Source organism: Giraffa tippelskirchi, chromosome 6, assembly GCF_054371585.1.
Source record: "Giraffa tippelskirchi isolate mGirTip1 chromosome 6, T2T-mGirTip1v1.2.pri, whole genome shotgun sequence".
Classification (NCBI taxonomy): Eukaryota; Metazoa; Chordata; class Mammalia; order Artiodactyla; family Giraffidae; genus Giraffa; species Giraffa tippelskirchi.
Window position 1 is genome coordinate 176,572,682 of NC_137280.1, and position 16,510 is coordinate 176,589,191.

General features: G+C 37.2%; 1 protein-coding gene across 29 annotated transcripts in view; it reads left to right on the forward strand.

Moving 5' to 3' along the window:
- The window catches only part of FER (FER tyrosine kinase), a 484,930-nt gene that overhangs the window by 129,514 nt on the left and 338,906 nt on the right, over window positions 1–16,510 (forward strand). For 26 of the 29 annotated variants that reach the window (XR_014058072.1, XR_014058060.1, XR_014058059.1 and 23 more), the window contains one exon: window positions 1,713–1,812. Coding sequence is in view for 11 of the 29 variants with exons in the window: in XM_081505338.1 (XP_081361464.1) it covers window positions 1,713–1,812 (100 nt within the window). In the remaining 18 variants the exon portion in view is untranslated. Of the gene's footprint in view, window positions 1–1,712; window positions 1,813–14,345; window positions 14,413–16,510 lie in introns of all 29 variants that reach the window. The other 3 variants (XR_014058074.1, XR_014058075.1, XR_014058076.1) reach the window with 1 other exon arrangement.

Here is a 16,510-nt window from a genome sequence, read left to right on the forward strand (position 1 = left end):
GTATATGATTCTAGCTATATGGTATTCTTGAAAAGTCAAAACGATGAAGGTAGCACAAAGGTCGTTGGTTCCTGGGGGCCCGTGAACAAGTGGAGCACTGGAGGGTTATGGCAGTGAGACGGCCGTGTGTGGCCCCGCGGTGGCGGAATGGTGGGATACATGTCATCGTACGTTTGTTCAAAACCGTAAGGCACACACCACGAGTGGGGCTTAATGTAAACTGTGTGCTTGCGTGATAGCGATATGTTCTTATAGGCTCACCAGTTGCAACAAACATGCAAACTCGAGTGGAGGATGTTGATAATCAGTGAGGCCGTGCGTGAGGAGGGATAAGGGACAAATGGGAAATCTCTGTACTTTGTGCTCAGTTGTGCTGTGATACTAAAACTGCTCTAAAAGGTAAAGTCTGTTAAAACATGTTGACCAGTGAGATTTTCTTTTAAAAGGAAGTGATTTGAAGTCATTTCTATCTATATCTGTATCATGGGCTTCCCTGGTGGCTCAGTCTGTAAAGAATCCGCCTGCAATGCAGAAGACACAGGTTCGATCCCTGGGTTGGGAAGATCCCCTGGAGAAGGAAATGGTGACCCACTACAGTATTCTTGCCTGGAAAATTCCATGGACAGAGAAACCGGGTGGGCTACAGTCCATGGGGTCGCAAGAGTTGGAGGTGACTTAATGACTAAATGCTGAACGATATCTATATATTATGGGGCTTCCCAGGTGGCGCCAGGGATAAAGAACCCTCCTGCCAATGCAGGAGATATAAGAGATGTGTGTTTGATCCCTGGGTTGCGAAGATCTCCTGGAAGAGGGCATGGCAACCCATTCTAATGTTCCTGCCTGGAGAATCTCACGGACAGAGGCGCCTGGTGGGCTACAATTCATAGAGTCGCAAAGAGTTGGACACAACTGAAGCGACTTAGTGCATATCTATCATCGTTGTTGACATTTTTGTTCACTTATACAGTGCCATCCTCCATGCTGTCAAGAACCTTGGTGATGCAGAATTTGTTTAAAGTAGGCTCTGGGACTTTCTTCCAAGTTGCTTATGTCCCTTTAGCAAGTTTTTAATGCTGCTGATTTCTTAACTCTTCTCAAAAGTCTTATTAGATGTTTTTAAGATACCGTCTAAAATTCTCAATTTTTTCTTGAATGCTTTTTATGGCTGACTGCAGAGTCCAGGACTTGGATTGTCAAGCCTTTCTGTAGAAATAATAACCAAGTTAATGTGTGCATGCAGTGACCACCCACTGTCATGAATGCTGCCTGGTCAACATTAATTAGATGAGTCTTTTCAGAGATGTTACAGTGCAAAAAATAAATTCATATTAGAACTGATGAATTATGACAACTCGGAGTTATTCTGTATAATTAAAATCAGAGTTTTAAATTAGCTTTTTTATTAGAGAAAATATTTCTGTACATAGCAGTAAATTATTGGCCTTTAAATTTTAGGTAATGACAGCACGAGTTTATGATTTGCTCTTCTTTTTAAGAAATGGTTTTCTTTTTTTCATATGCCTTTGAATTTGTCACCAATTTCTAAGCTAATTTTAGTTTATTGTTTATAATTGTATATTAAAGAGCAGTTCTGACTCCTAAGCAGTAAGAGATGCATCAGTTAATGCTTTGAAATTTAAGTTCTCGACAGATGTAAATTTAAGCATTTAAAAATCTTTTTGCATTTCTTTTTTTTTTCTTTTTGACAGGTTACAAAGACAGAATTAGAGAAATTAAAAACCAGCTATAGACAATTAATAAAAGAAATGAATTCTGCCAAAGAGAAATACAAAGAAGCTGTAGCTAAAGGTATGGCACAATTAGGAACAATGTTTATTGTGGTGACTTTTATTTTTATCATTTGAAAGTTATCTTTATAAGTGGTGGAATGAATCCACTTAGACTGATTAACATATAGGTATATTAACATAAGCCTAAATAGACAAATTATCAAACTGAATAATGTCTTCTTTTTGAGGTGGAAACTATTTTTGAGTAGTTCATATTAAATAGAATTATATAGTACTTGTGATAGGGTGCAAAGAATGTTTAAAATATTCCCTCGGCCTTCAGATTTACTTACTGAATTAACATTAAATAAGAAAAATAAAGTCATATTTGTTTAGAAGCCTTTATTGATCCTCTTTTTACTTGTATTTAAGTACCATTAAAACACAAGTCATTTTATAGCTTAGTTTTGCTTTTATAGCTTGATTTTATTGTCCTAAAATTGTCATAATACGCTTTGGAAGTAAATGGAAAGAGAAATGTTATGTTTTTAACAGATTTCTGGTTATAGTTGTAAATGTCTTGAAACAGTCTTCATATTTAGATTTTTTTTTAATTATAAAAGTTTTTTTTTTTTTCTGGTTATATATAAACATTATTAGCAACTCTTTTGGAGAAGGAAATGGCAGCCGACTCCAGCATTCTTGCCTGGATAGTTCTATGGACAGAGGAGCCTGGTGGCCTGCAGTCCTTGTGGGCTGCAGTCAGGCACAGCTGAGCTGCTGAACAACAAGCAGATCTAAACGAGTTTTATTATTTAACTTATCTTTCTCTTTTATTAATGTATTCTCTCTTTGTCTTCCACTTGTATATTTTTCTGTTGTGTTGTTGAGGTAAATGAGATAAATAGCTCCTACGTTTGGATATAGTTTGCACAGTGAGAATAGGGTGTTTTTGTTGCTATTCCCAGTAGACCAGAAGAGAGACGGATTTGAAGCAGCGTTCCCCGCTCTCCCTTCTCTCTTTCCGGCCTTTCTGCCTCCCTTTTCCCCCTCCTTCTGCTGTTTCCTGCTTTCCTTCTCTCCTCCCTTCTCTGACCCTCCCCTCCTCTCCTCCCTTCTCCCCCTTGCCCTCCCGTCTCCCAGTATTCCCTAAAGCATTTCTTTGGCGTCTCTCTCTCACCCTGTCTCACCCCTCCCACATTTTTTTTTCATATTTCTGCTTCTTGCAGGGTTTCTGCTGCTTTTTTAGCGAAGATGAATTAATATTCACAGTTTGCTTATTTTTACTTATTTTTCTTGTGCCTTAACTAACATTTTGAGACCCTGATCTCTTTTTAATGCAAATTTATCTTTTAAAATGCTTTTATAGTTAAGTTATGTAAGTTATTTAAGTGAAGAAAACAAGAAGTGCAATAGTGGAAAAATCAGCCAGACTTTGGAGTCAGTCTTGGATGTAAGTTCCAATGTTGTATGATTATTTCATAATTAGATTTCATATACCTAAGTATTATTCCCTTTTTGTTTTAAAGAGTGCTTTATATAATCAAGAAATATTTACTGAGCATTATTTGCTATCTTTAAGTTGTTGAGATTCAAACATTCAAGGAACTTACCATTCCTAGTTGATGTTCTAACTTGGGAACTTCAAGTCTTCTCCTTTTTCAAAACTTAGCCTTTGCTAAGCCATCAAGAGTAATTTAAAACTAGTTTTGTATGTTGAGCATTACTACTCAGTCTGTGAAAGAGTAAGTTTTATAAAGTTTATTACCTAATGCTTGGCTAGCACTCTTAAATTTCCTGTAGTGTGAATATCCATGTTTGAATTCACCCAGAGCAGGCGATGACGTAACTCATCTACACTGTAATCCATCTGTGTGAAGTATTTCACACGAGGTCTGCATCTGTTGAAGAATGATTAATTAGGGAAAGAAATACATTATTACTCCCAAGTCTTTGATACCTACTTTTAATGATAGTTTATTTTTGTTTAAAAATGGAAATCTAATTCAGGTATCATGAATTTTAAATAGTTCATGTACCTAATATTTATATTATCAAAGATTATTCACAGGTAATAATTGTTCCTTATTACTTTTGGTAGAGATAAAACACCATTTATTGTTGTGTTAGTAATAAGAAACTAGAAAATCTGAAGACCATAGCTTTAATTGATCTTAAGAAGTGTATTATTTGACTGAGTCTCCTGTTAGAATATGTGAGCTTATTTATTAGTATATTTCCTTTCTAAAGATGTTAGTGATAGTGTGTTCCTGTTTTCAAGAATGTGATTGCTCTCATTAAATCAATTTATAATGTGTAGAGTTCTTATGTAACTATGTAAATAACTATGTAAATAAGTTCTTATGTAACTATGTAAATGCATCAGACATACGTAAATTTCCCTTTTTATAATCACAGCTGTCTTTATACTCATGTTTATATGAAAAAGTATAAAACTATACTTTTGAAAACCTGGTTTTCAAACTGCTTCTACATTTATCATGGAAATAGGGATTGTTTGTGTGTGTGTGAGGTTATTTACTCTTTATAAGGATGACGTGTGGGCAGATTCTTCCAGCATTTACAGGTTTTATGTCAGAGCTATAGTTTAGCTGGGGAGGCCCCACCAGGCCATTTCTGGAATGGGCTCTAGGAGCTGCTGGGGCACTGGCATTTAGAGTCCTTACTTTAGGAATTGGGAGGTCTTGGGAAAGCTATTTGAAAACTCAGTCCAGCACATAGGCTCCACCCTGAGAAGACAAGCTCTGGAGGAGAGAGCACCTGGCAATAGTTCCCGTAGTGAGTGAGGGTTAAATTCTGGGTTTGGTGGAGAACTGGTTTAGAAGCCAGGGTTCAGTGACTGCACCTGGAGGTTCAGCAGCAGCAGTAGATGAGCAGGCAGCCTGGGTGCAGACTGACCTTCCAGACTCCTGACCCCGCTCTGTGAGTCACACAGAGTACTTTCAGTTTTCACGGTTAGAATTTATATCAAAGGAACACTGATTTATGTTATCTAATGTAAAGTATAGCATTCATTTGTAATATTCATAGAGCATCATTTTTGTTGGGCTTCCCTGATAGCTCAGCTGGTAAAGAATCTGCCTGTAATGTAGGAGACCTGGGTGTGATCCCTGGGTTGAGAAGACCCCCTGGAGAAGGGAAAGGCTACCCACTCCAGTATTCTGGCCCAGAGAATTCCAGTATTCTTTCTGGCCACGGAGTTGCAAAGAGTCGGATACGACTGAGTGACTTTCACTTTCATTTTAGTTAATTTTTTTTTTCTTTTGCAATATACCCTAAATATCAAACTCATTTTGTTCTCTTCTATGTTGCGGGAACATATATTTGTCTTAAGTTAACTTGGACTAATTTGGACAGTAGTCTGTTGGTTTTTATTTATAACATGTATTCTGAGAACAACCAAACTAATTTTAGCTTACTGAACTGAGGGAATACCAGACCACCTGACCTGCCTCTTGAGAAACCTGTATGCAGATCAGGAAGCAACAGTTAGAACTGGACATGGAACAACAGACTGGTTCCAAATAGGAAAAGGAGTACATCAAGGCTGTATATTATCATCCTGCTTATTTAACTTATACGCAGAGTACATCATGAGAAACACTGGGCTGGAGGAAGCACAAGCTGGAATCAAGATTGCCGGGAGAAATATCAGTAACCTCAGATATGCAGATGACACCACCCTTATGGCAGAAAGTGAAGGAGAACTAAAAAGCCTCTTCATGAAAGTGAAAGAGGAGAGTGAAAAAGTTGGCTTAAAGCTCAACATTCAGAAAACTAAGATCATGGCATCTGGTTCCATCACTTGATGGCAGATAGATGGGGAAACAGTGGAAACAGTGGCTGATTTTATTTTGGGGGGCTCCAAAATCACTGCAGATGGTGATTGCAGCCATGAAATTAAAAGACACTTGCTCCTTGGAAGGAAAGTTATGACCAACCTAGACAGCATATTAAAAAGCAAAGACATTACTTTGTCAACAAAGGTCCATCTAGTCAAGGCTGTGGTTTTACCAGTAGTCATGTATGGGTGTGAGAGTTGGGCTATAAAGGAAGCTGAGCACCAAAGAATTGATGCTTTTGAACTGTGGTGTTGGAGAAGACTCTTGAGAGTCCCTTGGACTGCAAGGAGATCCAACCAGTCCATCCTAAAGGAGGTCAGTTCTGGGTGTTCATTGGAAGAACTGATGCTGAAGCTGAAACTCCAGTCCTTTGGCCACCTGATGCGAAGAGTTGACTCATTGGAAAAGACCCTGATGCTGGGAAGGATTGGAGGCGGGAGGAGAAGGAGACAACAGAGGATGAGATGGTTGGATGGCATCACCGACTCGATGGACATGAGTTTGGGTGGACTCCAGGAGTTGGTGACGGACAGGGAGGCCTGGCGTGCTGCGGTTCATGGGGTCGCAAAGAGTTGGATACAACTGAGTGACTGAACTGATAGTGATACTGAACTGAGGTTAATTATTTAGGATGTTTCTTGATAGCATGGAATAGTAAGTTCTTGAATGCAAAATACTCAGGTTTTCCTTTCCTATTGCATATTATTCTGAATACTTTTAGTTGGTTAAACACTTGATTAGTTTTGCCATAAAACAATTTTGCCAGTCTATAAAGCTTGTATCGAAACTAAGGTTCTGACATAATGGCTGCAAGTGTAAAAACTTGCTGTTGCATCATCTCTTTTAAAAATACTTTTTAATATTAATCTTTTTTAATATTTTGAACTTCTGTTTTTATATTGGAGTATAGCCCGTTAACTACAGAATGATATTTTCAGGTGGTCGTATCATCTTTATAAAGAGTCAGTAACCACTCAGGAGGACTCCCACAGGATCATATTAGCTGTGAACAAAGAGTTTTCCTTTTCAGTCTAGAGAGGTTTTTTTTTTTTTTTTTCTTTTTCCTTCCTAACTTTCCTAGCTAGAATCTCCAGTATAGTGTTGAATAGAAGAAGAAAGAGCAAACATGTTTACCTTGCTGCTGATCTTACCGGGGAAGACTTTCATCATAAGGATGAAGTTAACTATAGTTTTTCAAAGATTTTTCTTTCTGTTGACTTGAATAAGTTCATTTTCATTCCTACTTAGTAATGGAAGTTCAGTTCAGTTCAGTTCAGTCACTCACTCGTGTCCGACTCTTTGCGACCCCATGAATCACAGCACGCCAGGCCTCCCTGTCCATCACCAACTCCCAGAGTCTCCCCAAACCCATGTCCATCGAGTCGGTGATGCCATCCAACCATCTCATCCTCTGTCGTCCCCTTCTCCTCCTGCCCCCAATCCTTCCCAGCATCAGGGTCTTTTCCAATGAGTCAACTCTTCGCATGACGTGGCCAAAGTATTGGTGTTTCAGCTTCAGCGTCAGTCCTTCCAATGAATACCCAGGACTGATCTCCTTTAGGATGGACTGGTTGGATCTCCTTGCAGTCCAAGGGACTCTCAAGAGTCTTCTCCAACACCACAGTTCAAAAGCATCAATTCTGCGGCGCTCAGCTTTCTTCACCGTCCAACTCTCATATCCGTACATGACCACTGGAAAAATCATAGCCTTGACTAGTAATGGAAGTTAGATTTTGTCAAATGATTTTTCTGTGTCTGTGGAGATATGTATTTCTTCTTCTTTTAGTTTGATATAGTGAGTTGTTTTGATTGATTTTCATGTTTTTCAAATATTATACCAACCTCGCATCCAGGAGATAAACTCCTCTTGGCTATTATATATTGTTATTTTTGATGTTATTTGATATGATTGGCTAAGTTTTTATGAATTTTCATATTTGTCTTTGTTTCTTTTAATAGCTGGTCTCATTTTGGTGTAATTTTAATACTTGTCCTCTGCCTGATTTCCCCCCTCCTCAATTTTGTAGAAATCCTTGTGTTCAATTGATAATATTTCTTAAATATTGGTAGAATTCACTTGTGAAGCCATGTGGGTCTGCTTGCTTTATTTTTTCTTTTTAGCTAGAATTTTTAAACTAAATTCAGTTTCTTTAGTTGATATCAGCTATTTGTTTATCTTTTTCTTTGAGTTTTAGTAGGTTGTATCTTTCAAGGACTTGTTCATTTCGTTTGTTAAATTTATTGGTACTAAGTTGTTCAGAATACTCCCTTTTTCTCCCTTTTATAGAATCTGTGGTGATGTTTTCTTTCTCATTTCTGTTGTTGACACTCTGTGTCTTCTCTTTTTTACCTACTCATTCTGGCCAGAGGTTTATTGGTTTCATTAATCTTCTCAAAGGTCAGCTTTAGGCTTTATTTTGTTTCTGTTTTTTCTGTTTTCTTTTTAATTGATTTATGCTCTGATTTTTGTTTCTTTTCTTGTTGTGCTTGCTTTAGGCTTTGCTCACACCGGTTTGTCTAAGTTATTTTTTAAATGTGGAAACTAAGATCATTGATTTGAGACCTATCTTTTCTAATACAGGCATTTAGTGCTATGAATTTCCCTAAGTACTGTTTTAGCAACATTCCATAAATGAGTATGTATTATGCCATCATTTTTCTTTAGTTCAAAATACTTTAAGTATTTCCTTTTGTTTTTTTTTCCCTTTGATCCACAGATTATTTAGAAATGTATTAAGTTTCCTTAAATGTTGACATTTAAAAAAGTCTCTGTTTATGATTTATAATTTAATTTCACTTGTTCTGAGTATTTTTTATGATTTTATTGCTTTTACCCTTATGAATATGTATTATAAGGTCCATAGTCGGTTTATCTGGTAAATGCTTCCTGTGTGCTTGTAAGAATATGTCTTCTGCTGTTGTTGGTTGCAGTGGTCTATACTGTTAGCTTGGGCCAGTTGGTTGATAGTATTATTAATAATTTTTGTGTTCTTACTGATCTGTTTACTTGTTCTATCAGTTACTGAGAGAGGGCAATTGAAATGTCCTATGTGATTGTGTTTGTTTCTGCTCATAGTTTTGTCAGTTTTTTGCTTAATGTATTTTGAAACTCTTGCTATTGATTGTGAAAAGCAGTCATGATTGTTGTTTCCTCTTAATGCTCTGACCTTTCTCTCATACGCTGCTAAGTCTCTTCATTCATGTCCGACTCTGGGTGACCCCATAGACAGCAGCCCACCAGGCTCCTCCGTCCACGGGATTCTCCAGGCAAGAACACTGGAGTGGGTTGCCATTGCCTTCTCCAATGCATGCATGCATGCTAAGTTGCTTCAGTCATGTCCGACTCTGTGTGACCCCATGGATAGCAGCCCACCAGGCTCCTCCGTCCACAGGATTTTCCAGGCAAGAATACTGGAGTGGGGTGCCATTTCCTTCTCCATTCTCTCATATGAAATGACCTTTATTATCGCTGGTATTATTCTTTTCTGTGTTATCTGTTCTGATGTTAATATTAGATATTTTGATTAATATTTACATGGTAGTTTTTTAATCCTTTCACTTCAACATTTCTTAGTCTTTATATTTGAAGTGCAGTGCTTATAAGCATCATATAATTAGGTCTTGCTATTCTATCTTGATAATCTCTACATTTTAATCGGGATAGTTAGACTATAATGTGATTGATTTTGACAGTGTTAGGTTTAAATTTGTCATCTTGCAGTTTTTTTCCCCTTTGTTTCATCTGTTCTTTATTCTACTTTTCCTTTTTTCTTTCGTCTTTTGAATTAATTGAAAAAATTTCTTAAGATTACCTTTGTCGTCATATCTCCTTTGTTGTCTTATTAGCTATAACTTTTTGTTTTGTTATTTTATCTTTATTTTACCATGGCATACCTTCAAGTGACGTTATATCACCTTGTGTATAACAAGGAATCCTGACACTGGTATGGTTTCTGTATTTGTGCTATTGTTGTGATATACTTAACTTTTGCATATGTTTTTAACTTTATACTATATTGTTAATATTTTTGTTCAGTCAGATATCTTTAAAATTATAATAAAGCATCTTATGTATTTATCCATATAGTTATCTTTTGTAGAATTCTTTATTCCATCTGATATCATTTACTTGTTCATTTAAGAAGGCCTTCTTTTCTCTCCGTGCTTTCTCTGAAACTCTACATTCAGTTGAGTAATCTTTCCCTTACTCCCTTGCCTTTTGCTTCTCTTCTTTTCTCAGCTATTTGTAAAGCCTTCTCCGATAAACCGGTTTGCCTTCTTGCATTTTGTTTTCTTCAGGGTAGTTTTGGTTACTGCCTCCTCTGCAGTGTTACGAATCTCTGTCCATAGTTTGCCAGACACTCTGTCTCCCAGATCTAAACCCTTAAATCTGTCATCACCTCCACTCTATAATCATAAGAGATTTGATTCAGGTCATGCCTGAATGGGCTAGTGGTTTTCTTTACTTCAGTTTAAGCCTGAATTTTGCAATAAGGAGCTATGATCTGGGCCACACTCAGTTCCAGGTCTTGGTTGCACTGACTGTATAGAGCTTCTCCGTCTTAGACTGCAAAGAATATAATCAATCGATTATACCCAACTGAATGCAGAATTCCAGAAAACAGCAAGGAGAGATAAGAAGGCCTTCTTAAATGAACATTGCAAAGCAGTAGAGGAAAACAATAGAATGGGAAAGACTAGAGATTTCTTCAAGAAAATTGGAGATACCATGAGAACAGTTCATGCAAAGACAGACACGAAAAAGGACAGAAACAGCAAGGACCTAACAGAAGCTGGAGAGATTAAGAGGAGGTAGCAACACTATGGAGAACTATACAAAAAAAGGTCTTAATGACTGGGACAACCACAATGGTGTAGTCACTCACCTAGAGCCAGACATCCTGGAATGTGAAGTCAGGTGGGCCTTAGAAATCATTACTACCAACAAAGCTAGTGGAGGTGATGAAATTCCAGCTGAGCTATTTCAAGTCCTAAATGATGATGCTGTTAAAGTGTTGCACTCAATATGTCATCAAATTTGGAAAACTCAGCAGTGGCCACAGGATTGGAAAATGTCAGTTTTCATTACAGTTTCAAAGAAATACAATGCCAAAGAATGTTCAAACTACCATAAACTGCACTCTTTTCACACGCTAGCAAGGTAATGCTCAAAATCTTCAAGCTAGGCTTCAGCAGTGTGTGAACCGAGAACTTCCAGATGTACAAGCTGAGATCAAATTGCAAACATTCATTGGATCATAGAGAAAGCAAGGGGATTCCAGAAAAACATCTACTTCTGCTTGATTGACTACACTAAAGCTTTTGACAGTGTGGATCATGACAAACTGGAAGATTCTTAGAAAGATGGGATTACCAGATCATCTTACCTGTCTCTTGAGAAACCTGTATGTGGGTCAAGAAGCAACAGTTAGAACCAGACATAGAACAGTTGACTGCTTCCAAATTGGGAAAAGAGTATGTCAAGGCTGTATATTTTCACCTTGCCCATTTAACTTCTCTACAGAGTACAGCATGTGAAATGCGGGGCTGGATGAAGCACAGTTGGAATCAAGATTGCTGGGAGAACTGTCAACAACCTCAGATATGCAGATGATACCACTGTATTGGCAGAAAGCAAAGTAACTAAAGAGCCTCTTGATGAAGGTGAAAGAGGAAAGTGACAAAGCTGACTTAAAACTCAGTATTCAAAAACTGAAGATCATGGCAACTGGTCCCATCACTTTGTGCCAAATAGATAGGGAAAAAGTAGAAACAGTGGCAGATTTGATTTTCTTGGGCTCCAAAATCACTGTGGATGGTGACTGCAGCCTAGAAATTATAAGACACTTTCTTCTTGGAAGAAAAACTATGACCAACCTAGACAGTGTTTTAAAAAGCAGAGACAACACTTTGCCAACAAAGATCCGTATAGTCAGAGCTATGGCTTTCCCAGTAGTCATGAATGGATGTGAGGGTTGCACCATAAGGAAGGCTGAGTGCTGAAGAATTGATGCTTTTGAACTGTGGTGTTGGAGAAGACTCTTCAGAGTCCCTTGGATTGCAAGGAGATCAAACCAGTCAATGTTAAAGGAAATCAACACTGAATATTCATTGGAAGGACTCATAGTGAAGCTGAAACTTCAATACTTCGGCCACCTGATGCAAAGTGCCAACTCATTGGAAAAGACCTTGTTGTTGGGAAAAATTGAGGACAAAAGGAGAAGGGGGCAAGAGAGGATGAGGTGGTTGGATGATATTACCAACTCAATGAACATGAGCTGAGCCAGACTCTGGGAGATAGTGAAGGACAGGAAAGCCTGGCGTGCTGCAGTTCATAGGGTTGCAAAGAGCCGGACACTACTTAGCAACTGAACAACAACACAGTCTACAGGTGGTAAATTCAGCTTTTGTACCTCTAAAAAAGATTTTATTTCACCTTTTTTTTTGAAATATATTTTGTTGAGTATAGAATTTTTTGGGGCAGGTTTTTTTTTTTCTTGTTAGGTCTTTAATGATGTTGCCCTTTGGTTCTCTGAAGGAGAAATCTGTTCTAATCATCCTCTTTATGGCTGTACATGTTTTGTATTTTTTTGGCAGCTTTTAGTATTTCCTTTTATTTATTATTTATTTTGAGGAATTTTATTCTGATATTCCTGTATGTAATTTTTTTCTCTGCTTGTGTTTATGGGTTTTGAGATTCTTATATCTGGAAGTTTATAATTTTCATCAAATCTGGAAAGCTTTCAGACGTTATTCTTCATGTATATTTTCTGTCTGTGTTTCTCTCTCGTTTCCTTTGGAGACTCCAGTGCATGTACCTTATGCAGCTGCATTTGCCTGCAGCCTTCCGATGGTCTGTTCACTTCCCCGCCTTGTCCTGTTTTGTTTCTGCTTCATTTTGGTTAGTTTGTATGGTTATGTCGACAGTTTTACTGATCTTATCTTCTGCAGTGTCTAACCTGCTTTTAATCTCATGCTCTCTATTTTTCATCTCAGGTATTACAGATTTGCCTGAATATAATTATGATTTGGGTCTTTTCTTCAATCTTCCATATATCTACTTGACACATTCACCTAAATTTTAGTCTTAGTGGACTTTATCATTCCTTCTTATTTGTTTGGAAGGTTGTATGAGTTTATTGATTGCCATATTTTGTTTGTTTGTTTCACTATAATCTTTACTTGTTTATATTGTAGAAAATACGCATCATCTTTATCTGTATACTTAAATGCACATCCTTGTTCATATGCCATGTTAGTACCTTTTTCAAAGTTAAAAAATGCTTTTAAAGAGTAAATGCATGCTAATTTTATAAAATACAAGGAATGCTATATAGTATTGAATTAAGTGAATTTAAATATGATTTTCCTTTGAAGTTTTAGTTTGCTCGAAGATATACTGAAATATCGGAAAAGATATTCAAAGCAACTGCTTCACAGCTGTGTATTCTGATGGCTAGAATTACACTAATGGTTTTAGATTTACCAAGCCTCAAAATACCCACAAAGACATTTGTGGGGCTTCTCTTACACGGGTGGAAGTCTCAGTGCTTCTGCTTTATGCACATCATATTCAGAAAAGACAGGATGAACTCTTCCACATTATACATGCCCATACCAGTCAGTCTAGAGAAGCTTGCAAGGAACATTCTTCATCAGCTTTTATAACAAGAGAGAGGAAACAAACTCTTTTTCAAATTCTCTTCTTCTCTATGAGAAACAGAGAGAAAAACTAAAGGATTGGTAAAATGCCTGATTATCTACAAGCCCTCATTTACCCAAAGCAGACAGAGTATGAACGTGTCTACTGCTTGAGCTGTGGGGGATTAGTTGGAAGTCTCACTCAAAAGTAAAATTTTCTGTAATGGGAAAGTAGATTTTCTTAAATTGCCTCTTCATACGTTATGAATGTTTCTGTGATATATTATAGCCAATTAAAAGTGATCAGACCCATTGAGTTGTCTCTTTGGAGTACTTTAATTATGAAAACCAGTTTGAAATGAGTCCAGACTTGAGACAGATGGTTGAATTTGTGTTTAAATAAATCTAAATCTTAAAAATGAATGAAACTTAGGATAAGCTCTTTTAGTTGATTTCCTTGAGTCCACTAAGAATGGCAGCTGACTTTCTTATTTGATAACCTCTAAATACTGGGGATTCAAAAAATTCAGAATCATGTATGAATGATGTATGGAGGTCCTCTAGGAAAATACTCTGAAATTCAAATTACCTCTCAGTTCAACATATGGAAGAAATGTGTTTTGAATACAGAATTTACTAAAGACCAAAATAGAGTTCAGGCTGTGTTGTTGGTTATTGATCTATTGAAATGAGCTGAAAGTGGGAGGTTTTTCTCTTTTTTTGGATATACTTATTTATATATATTAACAGCTAACTTATGGCATGAATGCTTTTCAGTGTATGGAGCTTAATATGATAGGACTTTTACAAAGTCATAAGGGATAATGGCACTCTTAATTATTAATCTAATTTACATTGGGTTAAAGCTGTATAAATTGGAATGACAGTTATAATATTTCCATCAGATGCTGAGATATTATGTGGGATGGGATATGCTACATGATTCACTTATATTCTGCAGATAACTTCCTGAAAATAATATGAAAGTACAATAACTTGATTTGTCCTTACTTTGCTTAGTTTTATTAAGTAAGTAAAGCTAAGTTTCATATGCAACAAGATTAAGAGAAGTTATATTCTTTTGCTGATTTTCCTCTATATTTTGTAGGTGAGCTCCTTAACAATATTAGTTTTGGACTTGATTACTAGAAAGATGATATAAACAGATGCAGAAGGTAAAATTGTAATCTTTCTCTAACTTTTAATTAAAAAAATTATTTAAGTTTACTTAAAAAAAATAAGAACTATATCAATTTGTGCATTTTCTTGTTATATACCAGGCACTGTTATTTGTATAAGTGATATTGTAGATAACGGAGCACGTGGAAATCCCTGCCTCTTGGAGCTTACATTTTAGAGCAGAAGCTAGCTAATTAGTAAAATAAAGAAATGGAACATATAGTATGTTAGGTGATAAAAGATGTGATGGAGAGAACCTGGTAGGTAGATAGGATGCAGAGGATGATCAAGTTAGGTGTCACAGAGAAAAACATTTAAATGAAGGGTGAACATGTGGTTATCTGTACTCCAGAGAGAGGGAAAAGTGGAAGCAAAGTCCCTGAAATGGGATCATGTCTGGAGTATTTGAGGAGGAGCATGGAGGCCTGTGTGGCTGGAACGAGGGTTGGTAAAGGAAGGGTGTGGAGGTATGAGATGAGAATGGAGAGGAAGAATGACGGCAGGTGAAGGGGGAGGCACAGAGTGTGTGGGATCTTGCTAGGGCTTCCCTGGTGGCTCAGCTGGTAACTAATCCGCCTGCAATGCAGGAGACCCCAGTTCGATTCCTTGGTCGGGAAGATCCACTGGAGAAGGGATAGGCTACCCACTCTAGTATTCTTGGGCTTCCCTGGTGGCTCAGCTGGTAAAGGATCCACCTGTAATGCGGGAGACCTGGGTTGGGAAGGTCCCCTGGAGAAGGGAAAGGCTACCCACTCCAGTATTCTGGCCTAGAGAATTCCACGGACTGTTTAGTCCATGGGGTCGCAAAGAGCTGGACACGACTAAGTGACTTTCACTTTCACTTTGCTAGTGGAACGTCATTGGAGGGTTTGAGCAAAGGAACGACATAAACTTAAGTTTTAAGAGAAGAATTCTGGTAGCTTTGTTGAGAATAATATGAGTGGTTGGGGAGGGATGGACGTACTATTACTTCTAGGCTACTGGAGTAATCCAGGCAAGGGCTCATGCTTTCTTGGACCTGGCTGGTAGCAGCAGAGGTGATGAGAAGTGGTCAAATTCTGGGCATATATACACCATTGATTCTTGTTATTTGTGGTAGTTATATTCTGTGAAATCAATGTGAATACTAAATTAGCATTAGCTGATTACTGAATCATTGCCCTGGGTGAGGATAACATAAGAAATTGGATCCCTTTAAGCAGAGTCACAGCATTTTTGACAGTTGATCAATATATCACTTTATTTTTTGTGTGCTTCTGTTTAAAGACACCTTCTTTAATGTATATTGTTGACTCATTAACATTAAACTCACAGCTAGTAGTGTTGTAATTCATGACTCAACAGAGCTATCTAACACATATTTGCTCCATAAGGCACATCACAGGCTTCTTGAGCATAAAAATACCATGCAGCACTTCAGCACAGTGCTTGGGGATCATTTTAAACAGCAAAATTACCAACAAAAGGATACTTTTTTTTTTTAATTGCTGCTGTCTTTATTAATTTTTCTTATTGTGTAAGCATACCCACTTTGAAACATACATATTCAAACCAATTTTTTTTCTGTCATTGAGACTTTTTATGTCTAGGCTAAATAACTGAATTTTTAGATATAATGAACATTTAGATACTTTTGAGCTTTAATGAGTTTTTACAACTTTCTATTTTTAATTTTGATATTATTTCAGAACAACGGAAATTTTGAAAGATTAATACAAAGAATTATCATATATACTTCAGCTGTATTCTACAAATATTAATGTTTTAGCAACTTGATCCTTTTCTCTGTACACGAGAAGGAAGCTGAAAACTGGTTCCTCTGTCATTTTGACATGTTCCTGTTATTTATTAAACACTTATTTTCTGGCTTATCTTATACTTTTCCTGTTCTAGGGTTTGCTTCATTTCTCCAAGGATCTGTAGCTTTCACTTAGTGGAAAATGATATTTAAAAACCAATATTTGACACTGAGTGTGCTCATTGCTACCAGGATGTCTTTGTTTGCAGTCCTTTCAGTCAACAGAGATGGGAAATAAGCAAGTGCACACACATACACGCATACATCCGTGCCTACTTCTGTATCTGTTGCTCTGT